This window comes from Malaclemys terrapin, chromosome 10 (genome assembly GCF_027887155.1).
Source record: "Malaclemys terrapin pileata isolate rMalTer1 chromosome 10, rMalTer1.hap1, whole genome shotgun sequence".
Taxonomy (NCBI): domain Eukaryota; kingdom Metazoa; phylum Chordata; order Testudines; family Emydidae; genus Malaclemys; species Malaclemys terrapin.
Window position 1 is genome coordinate 75598557 of NC_071514.1, and position 14532 is coordinate 75613088.

The 14532-nt window shown below is 50.6% G+C and overlaps 1 protein-coding gene across 1 annotated transcript; it reads right to left on the reverse strand.

Moving 5' to 3' along the window:
• Positions 1–5038: 5038 nt before the first annotated feature.
• On the reverse strand, positions 5039–9976 carry LOC128843939 (homeobox protein unc-4 homolog). Its single transcript, XM_054041082.1, has 3 exons — positions 9751–9976; positions 8305–8462; positions 5039–6808 (listed from the first exon to the last, which is right to left on the reverse strand). Exons 1-3 carry the CDS (start codon positions 9974–9976, stop codon positions 6485–6487), a joined length of 708 nt encoding a protein of 235 aa, XP_053897057.1. The 3' UTR covers positions 5039–6484.
• Between the last annotated feature and the right edge of the window lie 4556 nt (positions 9977–14532).

Genomic DNA, 14532 nt, shown 5'->3' on the forward strand with positions numbered 1-14532 from the left:
ATCATAGATTCGTGAATGTTTAAGACCAGAAGGGCCCATTACAATCCTCCAGTCTGACCTCCTGCCAGGTCATAAGATGTCACCAAGTGGTTCCTGCATCCAGCCCATAACTCTGTCAAGCTAGAGTCTATCGTTTAGAAAGACAAGTATAACAGAAAGCCCTGGAGTTGAGGTCTGCTCAGTAAGACTTTTTCTATTGACCTCTTTCAGTTTATTGCATTTAATAGATGGACAAATCCCCACCACATACAACTAGCAAGAGATCAGAGCCAGTACCTTGTATCAGCCCTAGCTCTAAATTACATTTCCAGAACTTTCTAGGGAAGTCCTGTCTTTCCTGGCAGGGAAAAACCCAAGGGACATCTATCAACTTATCTGGCCCCGTTATCTCTGAGCACCCTGTAAGGTATTTATCCTCAGGACCCCCTGGTGGGGTGGGGAAATGCTATTATCTCCATTGTACAGATGGAGATCAGAGGCACAGATGCACTTAGGCCCAGATCCTCAATGGTATCTAGGGCACCTAAATGGGAGCTATACACCTAAGGATCTGAGCCTCAGGCCTAGGGTAGTTAGGAGTCCGGTCAAAAGGGGACCTGATGGTGTCCAGTCAGATCTACTGACCAGACACCCGAAGTCCGGTTACTGCGGGCAGGGAGGCACCAAGTCATCACCCTTGCCAGCCCCTACTCAGACAGGGCCACCTCCTACCTGCGTCGGGTAGATGCAGCTTCCAGCTCCGGCTTTGCAGGCAAGTCCCTCCCAACCTGGATAGAGGTGGGGGAAGAGAGGGGAAGAGCAGCAAGCAATGAGGGGAGGGGAAAAGAGAAGCGAACGGGGACAGGGCCTCAGGGGAAGGGGCAGGGCAGAGGTGAGAACAGGGTGACCAGACAGCAAGTGTGAAAAACCAGGACAAGGGATGGGGGGTAATAGGCACCTATATAAGACAAAGCCTGGAATATCGGTACTGTCCCTATAAAATTGGGACATCTAGTCACCCTAGGTGGGAAGGAGAGGTTCTGGCACTCCAGCTGGAATGTCCGGTTTTTAAATATTACAAAGTTGGCAACCCTACTCAGGCCTTGTCTTCACTATGAAAGAAAGGCGTGTTCATAACCCATGGTAAAATCCTGGATACTTAGGCACTTAAATACCTTTTAAAATCAGGTCCCCAGCCTTTACATCAACCAGCTAACTCATGTGGAAACTACCAACCTCCTGGTCTTCACTAAGCGCTCACCTCAGCTTAGAGAAGGCCCAGTGTCACACGGGGGAAGCCTGTGGTGGAGCAGTAGCCTGAATGCCATTGCCCCAAGTCCTAGGCTAGTGGCCATATCCTCTCTCTCAGTCTCCAAAAAGGAAAAATGACATTTTACCAACATGTGCAGACAGCTCCTTTGCAAGTCAAAGGGAAACAGTCTGAGTCCTTGCACTGAGAGCAGAAATTCACATAGCTCAGGACACGTCTATACTTCAAACGCTGCATCAGCACCACTGTACGGCTGCAGCTGCACCGCTGTAGCACTTAATGAAGACGCTCTAAGCCGACGGGAGAGCGCTTTCCCCATCAGCATAGTTAACCCACCACCCCAAGAGCTTTTCCGCCTATGCAGGGGGTTAGGTCAGTATAACGATGTCCCTCGGGGGATGGATTTTTCACACCCCTGAGTTATACCAATATAGGTCTGTAGTGTAGACCAGACCTCGGTGTGCCCTACCCAATCTCAACCCTGCTCTGTGGATGGCATCATTAGAGGTTTATCTCCCCTTTAAAGGCATTTCCAATAAACCCCGGAGAGCAAAATCATCATCACTTTAGATTTTAAAACTATTGATGTAAAAAAGGGCAATTTTATTACTTTTATGAAATGTTTTTCATTATTTGCATAATTGTTAAATGCTAATAAGACAATTAGCAATTATTATAGCTTAATAATGAGCCAGCAATAACTGGCCTATTGTATTTTAATGAAATTCTTAATTGTTGCTGGGGGTCCCGAGGTTCTTTTGTCCAATCTCTTTTTCCATTAGAGACGCTGTTCACATGACCAAGGCGAGGATAAAGGGGAGACGAGAGTGGCTACTGTGTTCTTATAAAAAGGGAGAAAATGAAACCTTTGGACTTAGCTGCTTTAGGATCAACTTAACTCTTTCCCATCCCCTAAAATCCATCTTCCTGTTTTCACTTTCAAAGGGCGTCATCCTAGGAAAACGTTGCTGTCAGGTGACGCAGGTGGAAAATATGTTGAGGAGGGACTTGGGCTGGTTCATGTGCCCAATACTGGCAAAAGTATTTACAGTGGTAGCCCACAGTGAATAGATGTGATTCACTGTGCCAGCCAAGCTGCCTTGAGCTTTGATATCATCACACTAGGCTATGGCAGGCGGTGAACAGACCCTTGGGAATAGTTCTCTCTCTCTATATATATATATATATATATATGGGGCAGATAGGAAATGAAAGAGAGGGGTCTCTCATCCCCTTTCCATGCACACAAGTCTCCTTTTTTCTTCCTTAGGGTTAGAATGAAAATGTTGGTGCCTTTATACATGAAATCCCAGGTTGCTGGCGGTTACCAGTACCAGGTTCCGAGAGCAGCCTTTACTTTCCACTTCATCACATCACATCTGTAGCCTGTATCACCGATAACACTGTGTTCTAGTTCCCCTATCAGAACGTATGCTTCAGAGACAGCCGCATTCTGAATTACAAAGACACAGACACAGCTCATGAGTTAGTCATTCCCCATCCACGGTTCCCCTACAGCTCATTATCTGCAGTCCCTCCTAGGCTAAAGTCCACTTGCTTGTGCAGCAACAAGTTTTGGAAACTAGTCCCCTAAGCTGCCAATCCTAGGCTAAAGTCCACTTGCTGTGAAGAGACAAACCTCAAATACACACCTCAGAGAGTGAGCACAAGAGACACCCCTTGCCAGATACACATGCCAAGAGCGACGCACAAACATCACACGTGTCACCCCAACATACACAATGCTGAGAATGACACAGCACACAACACGTATACTCTACAAAATATACAATATCAGTATTGCCAACCCCAAGGGTTAAAAAACTGAGAGTCAAGTCCCCCCCTCCCAAAAAAAGAGAGAATTTTTAAATAAATAAATAAATTTGAGGTTTGTTGTGCTTATCTCTTGGTGTTTGAGCCTTTCGGGGTCGTGTTTTCAAGCTTTTCTCCACAGGCTAGAGACTTAATTTTTAAAAAAAGAAAAACTGAGAATCTCATGTAATAACATGACTCCAGGAGATGGGGCTTTAAGAAAAGCATCAAGTACCACACAACTTGCAATCAAATCGCAGGAGCTGGCAACACTTCTCATGTAATCCCATGAGCCTAGGAGCTGGAGCTTTAGGAAAAACAGCAAATATTATGAGATTTGCAATAAAATCATGAGAGTTGGCAACACTACAAAATGTAACACCGCCCCCCCCCCAGTAGTATATACTCTTCTCCTGTGCCTATAGAGCTTTCTATGGAACAAGCTTGTATGGGAAAGAGAATGACTCCGAGCACAGCTTTCAAAGGAGCCTCAACCCAGTCTCTACTTTTGCACGTCATCACCAACGTGAACATTTTGGTTGTGTACTCGCTCTCACACACACAATCAGCAGAATTTCCATTTGTAAAACCCATCTGCGCCGGATGAGTATGCACAAGTGGGATTTGCCTGCCCTTGCCCTCACACATGCAAGTGACTGCCTGGGCACAAAGGGAGGTCAGAATTTGAATATTTGGCCAATGGACAACTAATCAGACGGAAACACCCTTCAAACGGTCGGTCCAGAGACAATGGAGCCGATGGGATCTCCCCTGCAGTTTTACAGCAGCAAACGTAGCTGGCCTGAGTGCGAAGAAGCAAATACACCAGAACAGCCACATAGTAGCACTGTATCAGAGGGGTAGCCGTGTTAGTCTGAATCTGTAAAAAGCAACAGAGGGAAAGAGAGATAGGAGATGAAAGAAAAGGACTGAAACTGAAGCAGTGGTTCCTATTATTTATTAGCTGTATGGAGATAGTGGCCCCCGCCCCAAACCCCATCGTGCTAGGCACTGTACAAACACATAACCAAGAGACAATCCCCGCCCGGCCGATTGTCCAACAGCAGCCTTTGGACTGGGAATCTAAGCACTGGGAAGAGATTCATACAGGCCGGGCCATAATAGCAGTAAAACCTGGTGTGGATCTTTCCCCCAGCACACAGATTTCCCCCATACTTTCAGGCCCTGAAAGGAGAAGCTTGCTCATATGCTTACATGTGTGTGCCTGCCTGCAAACATACGAGTACATGCATGCTGACAGACACTCCCCTATACATGCACACACAGGCATTTATATGTGCACAGATAATGAGCTCGGTTATCATTCAGCCACCTGGCTCTTGGGCTGCAGGCACCGAATGCCACTCATATACAGCATGTGTAAAATCAGCACATGTATCCTGCAACTAGTGTTACTGGCTGCTCTGTTGTCATTGCTCAGCTCAAAACTTTCCTTTCTCCCACCAACTCTGCCTTTGGAAACACATTTCTTCACTTCTGCGCGCTGGGCAACTTGAGACGGGAACACATGATTCTTAGCCCACGTCTGACTCATATTCCTGGCTTAGTGTCTTTGCTCTCTGATCAGTGGGGGACAGAGAGGGAGTTTCCACAATACACCCTGTGACTCTAGAACAGTTCTATGAACTAGTTTCTTTTCTAGGACTTATTTGATCATCATCCAACAGGAAGAAAAAGCAAATCACTTTAAATGCAGCAGTATCTCTAATAATCCAATACTTCTGCTCCGCATCCGACACCAGAAAGCTGGTGGTAGAGGGAAGAGTGCCAGCTCATTGAGTCTGGTTGAGCATGCATTGTGCGTCCTCTTTCATCTTTCTTTACTTTCCCTGCCCTTTTCCATTCATCACAGGATTGTGAGTATTAGAGATGCAAAGGCTTCTAGGGGGTGAAACGGTCATCTGGTCCTCACAGCCAACGCAGAATTGGCCCTCACAGTACAGTCTGTCTCCTCTGTCTGTGGCTACGTGGAGCATTTTGACCAGACTGATGGGAAAGAATTGATGGGAACAAAGGGGCTCACCTTCCCCCCACCCGCTAGCCCTATGCTAGGACCAATGACATTGGCTCAGCCATATCGCAGAGAAGTTAGACTTTTGTTTCCCTTCCTCACCCTCAGAAGATGCTTCAGATTCTCCCCCCAACCCTTTGCAGACAATGGGCTGATAGGGTTTGATCCAGCACCTCACAGGGTTTGACTAGAAACAAATGTCCAGCCGCTGGTGAATTTAGGAATCGTGGCCTCCTCCAGCGCACACAGCCCAGGCACCTTCTAAGGAGCTGTAACATCTGCAGAACCTCATGGCCCTCTAGTGGTCATGGGAGGTATAGCGTGGAGGGAATAGCCAGGAAGCCACAAAGCACAGAGTTGAACAATGGAGAAGGATCCCTAGCTCTAGGGTGACCAGATAGCAAGTGTGAAAAATCGGGACACCTTTTTTCAGGGGGAGGTTTGGTTGCGTATACAAGACAAAGCCCCTAATAATGGGACAGGCCTGATAATATGAGGATATCTGGTTACCCTCCCTGGCTCTGGATAGCGGGTGAGAACTCCACACAGTCCCAAAAGCCATGCTATAGTATGAAGATCAGGAGTCTGCCTGCTTCATACTTCTGCACTGTCACACAGCTCAGGGGCCCAGTTCTAATGCCTAGGGGCTCCAAGGCCCCAGCTAAGCCAATCATACAGGATTGCCCTGGAGTCCCCTGGAATTAATCTTTAATTAAAGATTATGTCATGTGATGAAACCTCCAAGAATACGTCCAATCAAAATTGGCAACCATCCCAAACACAGGCTCATTGGACCAGAGCCTATGACAAAAATAGCCTAATTTGAAGAAGACAACCCAGAGTAGAGCGGCGACATCCCCTGCTAAGGATGCGCTCATGCATGTGTTCTAGTGAAGGGATCCTGAGAAATAAGCCTGGAGCCGAGGATGGGTCTGTCCCTGCTCAAATATGGAAGGATTGTAACCAGGGTATCTTAGAACCAAAGTCTCTGACAGGCTGTTGTCCTCGTTGAGTGCAGGTGCTTGGAAGTGTAATGCAGACGCCAATCAGAGAAAAGGAATTCAGGCCACAGCTACTAAACAGGGAGGCACCAAGGGTGCTCAGAGATGGACAAGGCTGGACAACGGCCTTCAGTGGGCTTGGGAAGCCCCTATAATGCCTCTGATGTTCCCTGCTCCATTCACGGTGACTATAGCCCCCTGAAGAAATGGTTACAGTCTTTGTTTGGGAGCGAAGGTCCAAGGCCCAGAGGCTGGAGAGGTACGGGAAGGGGGGACTGATGTCAGGGTCAGTTTCAGGCACTATTTGTGTGTGCCCAGAGCCCTGCTGGGTCTGGTTCTGAGTCAGGCTGCTCCTGAACTGCAGGGGGTGGGGGGAGGTCAATTTCAGCCTCATGCTCTTGTGCCTTGACCCACAAGCTGGGGGTCCTGTAGGACTAAATTTCCTTTGGCCTTAGCTCCCCCGGTGGCCTCAGCTCCCCTATACAGGGGAGGTCCAGGAGGAGACTGCCCTTTGGGGCCAGTGCTTAGCCAGTGTTCCGGGTCTCCTTCCAGTGTTCCAACTCTAGAGCTCTTACTTGAACCTTCGATTTCCTGGTGGGCTTGGGGCTTCTTGTGTCCTGAGGCAGACGAGTCCCTAGTGAGGGCTCGGTCCAGAGCTCGACCCTGCAGTTTCAGTTGTCTCCTCAGCTTTGCTCTGCGGTTCTGGAACCAAACCTAGGGAGACCCAAAGGAAAACAGGCATTAACAAACCATCCTTTTGCCTGCCTGCACGCTCACGTGCTGCTGGCAAACTGGAAAACATGGGGGTTTATAAAGCATCCGTCCTGCATCTGTCCCCCCAGGCTCCTCTGGGGGAGCTGTAGTTCCAGGAATCCAGAAAGATGCAGGGCCGGCTTTAGGCCAATTCCACCAATTCCCCCGAATCGGGCCCCGCGCCTAAGAGGGCCCCGCGCCCAGTGGCAGGGCCGCTGGGGTGGGGGCAAGTGGCCAAGAATCCCTTCCTGGGCTAGAGGCTCCTTTTTAATTTTTACTCAGCCGGCAGCTCTCCGGGTCTTCAGCGGCACTTCTGCGGCGGGTCCTTCACTCACTCTGGGTCTTCGGCAGCACTTCGGCAGCAGGTCTTTCAGTGCCACCAAAGACCCGGAGCGAGTGAAGGACAAACCGCCGAAGACTATGAGTGCCGCCCAGTGAGAACAAGCCCCACATGTTTTTTTAAGTGTTTTTTCTTTTTTTTCAGTCATCCCTGCCGGGGTCCCGTCAAAACTGATCGAATCGGGCCCTGCACTTCCTAAAGCCGGCTCTGGAAAGATGGTTACATAAGTGAAGGTTTTAAACCACAATAGACATTTCAGGTCATGTCATGTGGAAAAAAATCTCATTGCAGAAGGAAGGAAGTCTCCCACCCACCCACCCACCTACCTACCTAGAGGGAGAATTCTAATCCCCCTTACACCCTCCACTGGGGAACCAGACACTTTCACATGGGCTCCCAGCACACCACTCCCTCCCTCGTGAGCTGGGGCTGCAGAGAAACCGAGGGACAAGAGCAGCTCTCTCACTCTGAGCCTGACAATGGGTCTCAAGCCTCATGTCCCCACCCCAGACCCACCAGAAATGGGAGGGATCCACCACCCTTGTTTTCCAGAGACCTGGCAAACAACAGCCCAGCTCAGAGCGGGGCAGCTGTCAAAGGTGTCAGAGGTAAGGAGAGGGGAAAAACAGAATAGAGAGTGGGGGCAATGCTGGGTAGATCCCACAAACTCGCACTTGCCCCACCATGCAGCTGGGCGACCTCCCCACTTCAGCCATTTCCCAGCCCTGAGAGGAGGTTGATCCTTACTCCAGCTCTCCCCGATGACCTGTGGCTGCAGAGTTACTGCCTCCAGAGCCAACAGGCAGGCAGAGCTGAGCCCACCATCTAAGGGTTCCCTCCCGCCTCTTACCTTCCCCAGCCCGAGGCGGGTTCCTCGGGCACCAGTGCCAATGGGGCTGAAACATTGACAGGGCTGGGAATAAGCACAGTGAAGATCAGAGCAAACAGGAGGTGACAGAGCCTCCTGCAGCAGTGTGCTAGCCCCCTGGACAGCAGCCTCAGAGGCTGGGTACAAAGAGCTGCCCTCCCGGCCAGGGGGTCGGGGAGAGGAGTTTATTGTGAGCTCTGCAGACCAGGGGAAGGTGCTATTGCCAAACACTAGCCTAGCATCTGGTACCTGAACCCTGGCCTCTATCAGGTCTAGCCGGAGGGCTAGGGCCTCCCTCATGAAGACGTCAGGGTAGTGCGTGGTCTCAAAGGCTGATTCCAGCTCCTCCAGCTGCCAGCTGCTGTAATTGGCTCGGGCTCGTCTCTGCTTCTGCGGGCGAGCTTCCTCTGGAGAAAAGCCACAGTGACCCCAAATGAGCTAGTACCACTCACCAGACCAGCTTAGGGGCACAAAGAGTGGGTAGCACACTCCACTGGGCACTGTCCACCCCTCCCTTCACCACCAGCCCCATGCCCTCCCATGCACAGCCTGTCCCCTTACCAGGGCCTTTGTCTCTCATCGAGACCAAGACCTTTCAGTCAACTACATGAGGAGAGGAGATCCCTCAAGAGACTTGTTCATTTTATTTTAAGTCTTAAAAAGCCTTCACTCCTCAGTATCTAGATTTCATTCCGCTGATTTCATCTGGGCCATTTCATGGTAGTGTCTGAGTGTTTCACGATCTCGAACGCATTTAGGATGGGATGGGTGGCATTGAGGTTATCCTCGGTTTAGCGGTAGTGCCCTGGAACCCCAGCCAGGGACCAAGACCCCACCGTGCTAAGGGCTGCACAAACACAGAAGAAAAAAACGGCCTGCTTGCGCTTGGGCGGGTGTCACAGGGTAGCTGGTTCCCATGGATACACTGAACCCAGTTCTCCTGGCCAGAACAGATGCGCCCAATCCAGCCAATTAAAGAGGCTAAACTACACCTGGGCCTATCAAGGGCTGCTAGTGGTAGCTGGGGCAGATGGACCGAGACAGGCTGCGCCTTGGGGAAGGAAATCCACACCAGAGTGGAGCTAACTCCTGTGGTGGGTCCCCAGAGCCAGGGGCTCATGGAAGCAGCCCTGGGGCTGTTGCTCCAGCAAAACTGACTGAGACTGGGAAACTGCCAGGAGCAAGACAGCCTGAGGCTAAAATAAGTTAAAAGGCTGTTTTCTGGTTGTTCGCTAACCTCTGTTAAGGAAATAACCCCCCTTGAAAAGCCTGGGCATGGCAGCGTGTGCTCTGGGGCTGGCCCAGGGACAGATGGGCACCTAACACCACCAGTGAGCACAGAAGGTTCCTGGGGCCAGTCACTTCTTCACCCCATCCCGCTCCATCATGTGCTTTGCATACGATACATAGTGAAGAAATCTTTTAAGACAGGGTGGCGTTTATTAGGACTATTTTTTGTATCCTTCCACTTGCCACAGTACCCGGGGTCCAGCTGGGTAAGGTCTAGAGGGAGGGAATAACAAACCAATACATTTTAGAAGTCTCTAAACTGAACCCCTCTCCTACACAATCACATCACAATGATTTTAAATTCTGGTATCTCGGGACCTTCCAAGGGCTCAAAGCAAGGACTGTGCGTCCTGGTGGAAACTGGGGAATTTACCCCATCCCCTGGGGTCCCTTTGTCTAGCTTACCTGAGAAGTCCCCCAGCTCCCCCAAACCTGCGCCTTGGCTCGCCAGCAGCAATGCTTGTTTGCAGGGCTCCGGAGGGCTGCAGGACTGGAAGAGCTGGTAGCTGAAAAGGGGAGCTGGGAGGAAGAGGCTGCAGACAGGAGCGGATGCGAGCTGGGCCGAGAAAGCAGGGCTGTAGAAGTGAGATGCAGCCGGGAGCGAGGACAGCATGTAATCTGAGCCGAACATCCTCCACTAGGGACCCGAGCAGAGCTGCTGCACCTGGGTGGAAAGGAGACAGGTGGAGGATTCCTGACCTTCTGGCCCATGAGAATCCCACTCATCCAGCAGCAGGGAAGGGAAATGTGAAAGAGCTGCAGTCCAGATTAACCAGGGAGACACTGTTCCAGTAGCCAGATGCTGCAGAGAAAGGAGTGAGAAGCCCCAAACAAAGACACTCTGGAATGATTTGCTCATGGGGAATGTATCTCCCTGACCTCCATCAGCTAGAGGTGGGTCATGCTCTGAAGCAAGAGGGGGGGTGTCTTTTGTTGGAGGGGGGGGTTGGATAATGGGGAGAGCTGGCTTAGAAGCCTGAAGACCACAGGCTTTCTTGCTCCTGAAGGAGACTTCAGAGCCTGCTGTCTGATTTCCCGCTCCCCCACGCAAGAGCACCAGCCACCTTCAGCAGGGCCGGCAGGCTATGCAGGATTACAGCACCCAGGACTTGAATGAAGGATTGAGATTGCAGCACATGGCTCATACTGACGTCCTGGTGAGCTGGCTGGCTCTGCTGGGGAAGCCATAGCTGGCTCTTGATAGTTGGGACAACCAGACTTCAAAGGCTGATGGTCAGATGCAGCCACAATGATCAAGACCTTGCTCACCTGAAACTCCTGTGGAAGAAGCGTAATCCTGTTCAGCTCACGGCTGCCAGAGAATCATGGCTGCACTACACCCTGCTTGTTTGTCGGCTCGGAGGAGACGTCAAAATAGACTCATGATACTGCAGTATTCAGGGCCCAGCCAAAGCCAGTACACATGGAATATTAAAGCGGAAGAGAGATCTCTTCAACCTCAGAGCACTTCTGGGGCCAATTCAAGATTTCTAGCAGGGAGAGACAGACAGGCCGGTTCGCTCTCCAAACCACCTTGCCCATCCCTAAAGAAACCCATGCCAATTTTTGTTTGTTGCTTACATAGCTCCTACAGTGGGCTAGGAGACTATAAATAGTCACTCAATAGTTTACACTGTGACCACAAAGGAGCCCAAACTCCATCCTCCAGCAACCCCAAACACATGGAATTCAGGGAGGATAAGTTACCAGCTGAGAAGAGGAGGGGAGAAGAGAAAGAGACAAATGAGTTTGTCTGCACAGACGGGGAAAGGAAATGCCCCTCCCCAAGGCTAATTTCACCCCTTCATTCCTCAGCATTAAGAGTACACTGATAGTCCTGAACATTTACTATGCTGAGGAGAGTAAAGTCCCACTTCAGAACCAATAGGTTTCCCTCTCCCCTTAGCACTGCATGGACCACCCCCTTTTTAAGAGGCTACGTCAGCCCCAAAGGAAGGAACATGGCAATCTTGACACAATTTGTACCAGACTCTGCTCCAGACGGGTCCGAAGTCACAGAAGCTGTAGAGGAAGATGCATTTCAATGGGCAGAACATTGTGAACGCTGGGATTGCTCCCTCTCCCCCCCACCCCAGCATCACCCCCATTCTCGGAGCACCTTTTCCCCACTGAAATCCTTCCCATCTTACCTGCACGGAGTGATTCAGAGATCTGGAGAAATGGCAGAGTCTTGGACAGGTGAGTTCAGGTGTACTGGAGGATTTGAGCGGTCTCTGTTAATCCAGGTATGTCCAGGAACAAAGTGGAGCCTGGTCCTCGCACTGCCCTCTTTCCCGCACCAAAAACTAATGTGAGATTCCAATTAAATTACTGGTGGTCGGGGAGGGGTCTCTGCTGACCCAGATGCGTCCAGTGAAACCTAGAGCTGGTCTGGACTTTCCCAGGTGTGTCCATGTAGGAGGCGAACTGCAGACAGAGTCTCTGATCACCCACTTGTCTCCAGCAGGTGTGAAATAAAGAAACTTCTTACCTGAAGCCTCTTTTCCAACGCTCTCCTTTCCCCTCCCCCATTCAGACACTAAATTAACTTCTTCACTTCAAAGAAACTCTTCAATCAATTAGAGGGGAGCGTGAGCCGGGATTGAATTTCCAAGTAAATATTCCCACTAATGGCTCCCTAGCAGTGACCCGGAAAAGCTGTCTCACCTGCCAGAGGAGTTCACAGAGCTCTCTCTAAACAGGAGACAGGAAGAACGGCCACCAAGATTCCAACTGAGCCAAATGAGACGGCTGAAGCTACCTCCACTTTACATGGTGTCATGTTCACTATGGAGGGAGAGCCCCAAGCTTTCCAGTCAAGAACAGATTCTCCTGTCTCCATCGCTGTCCCTCCTTTTGCACAGATTACTCTACATTTCTCCGTTGGGAACATGGAGCAAGGGAATGAAATCCCACAAAGCCAGGATAGTCTGCCTTCCAGAATTACCCCATGCCTAAAATGACTGGGCATTTCTCCTACTGTTGATTTCCAGTTGGATTTTGCTCAGCTTCTCCAACAGCTACGGTATTAATTTTGCTCTTGTGGATTTGCAGGAAGAATTAAAAAAGCAACTAACACCAGTGTGTCCAACAAGAAAGAACTATTAGTGACTAGAAATGAAGACAAGAGACAGCGGACTCCAGAGCTCATTGGAGAAAGGAGAGCAGAAACTCAGGAGTATGAATAGAGGACCGAGAGCATGGTTGGCTAGAGGAACCAGAAGCTGAGAACAGAGGTCACTGGATTACAGAGGCAAAGGCCTGGGAGCAGTTAGAGGCCAGGGCATGGGTGCAGCTACAGCCCCTGAGGTGTTTGAGACTAGAGATGGGAGACCAAAAAGCAGTAGAGAATGTGGTTTAGGCTGGCTAGGGCCAAAGACCCAGATGCAGCCCAAGTCTATGGGACAGACACATCTGGAGACAAAGGAATGGGAATGTGACCAGGAAAACAAAGCCCGTGGAAACGCTTCAAAATGCTGGGATGGCTATAGCTAAGGAATAGTGTCTTGAGCCTGAGGAACTAGGTCTTTGCACCTTAGGGAGCACAGGAGAGCCTTGGGGGCTGTCTGGTATCAATCTTCACGCTGCTATGATGACGTGCCATAGCTACCTGGACTTCTGGGGCTCCCAGCGTTCTACAGAGGGCTGGGTCCAGGGGCCGGCAGTTCAGGTTTGATTGATTATCATACAAAGAATTGCCCCTTCCTTTTATGGCGAGGGCTGTTCTCAGGGAAAGATGAGGCTCTGCGGTGACTCAGGCTTATATCTCTCAGCTGGCTCCGCTGAGCTAGAGAGTCTCTCCAGAACTGAACACAGGCCTCAGAGCCAGCAAGCAGCTTGAGAGCCTTTCCCCAGAGAGTCCCCAAGTCACGGGGAAGCACAAGGGTCTGTCTGTCTCTTGTAGCCGTCCCTTTCTGAACTGCCACGCCACCCCACCTCCCTTCAGGGTCCCTTCCTGCCAAGCTTTGAATGTGCTTGGGTCACTTCCCTGGAGCTCGGAGAGTGCCCTCGCGCTGGGGCGGAGTTTGAACTGTAACCACATCCCAAGCGGCACACAGCTGAGAGCAACTAATTCAATTACTTCCATTTACCAAATTGCTGCCTCTCCCTCCCCAGCATGGACACCCCACTGCTGACAGACGGATGGCCTTTCTCTGTCTTGCTAACTCCAGGCCACCTCAGAGCAGTACAAGACAGTACCTGCTTAGAGCACCTTCCTCCTCCCCCCATTCCAGTCCAGTTGCCAAGGAACGAATGACAGCCCTCAGCTGACCAGAGGAAGCTGGTCACTTGCCCACTCTGAGCACAGCTGCAGGGCTTCAAACATGCTAGGTGCTAAACAGCCAGGGAACAATTGATCCACCCCATCCGACTAGAGGAAATGTGTGTGGTGGCCTGAGAGGTTGGCACAAGCCAGGTTGTTAATGCAAGAGCTCTCAATTACAGAGATCTCCCCTCCCCATCTCTTGGCCCATTCCCCCGGTTGTTCACCCAACTTGGCTCCCCCACATCTTCCACTGTATTCAGAGCAACATCTGTTTTCCCGGACACCACAGGCACATAGTTGTGCTATCAGCCTCCCAGTATGTCTAAACAATCCACTTCTGGCCATGGGGTGATTAAGGTTGTACCTCATACAGGCTTGGGGAGGGGAGTGAAGGTTGGAGACCATTCCTGGACTAATTAGTCCATAGAATAGTCTCCCAAGGGAAGCATTGGGAGCTTCCTCATCTGGGAGGTTTCCAAGCAGAGAATGAACTTGGGCATGTTCTGTAGCAAAGGATCCCGCAGCAGCAGGAGGAGGAGGGGCCAGGTGCCCTAGTGGATTGTTGCCATTTCCCATGGCTAGGAGGTGGAGAACTTTGAGATTTCACTGATAAAATCAGAACAATGGATGATTTCTTCTTCCCTTCTATGGGCAAATCCCAGAAGCCAGTGCAGCCTGGAGAAGGGAGGAGCTGTAACAGCGCTCCAATGCGGGGAATACATACTATATTCTCTGCAGCCACTAGGTCAGGCCACTGGACTGATTGCAGTTTAGCTCCTTGTTCCCCCTCACGAGCCTTCTCTCTGCTAGGACAGGTGCCTTCTTCAGGCAGGAAGGGATCCCAGCTCTAGCAGAAACAAACCCTGAATGCAGAAGGCAAAGCAAAGGCCAGATAGGTGTGAGAAAACACCAAAGAGCAG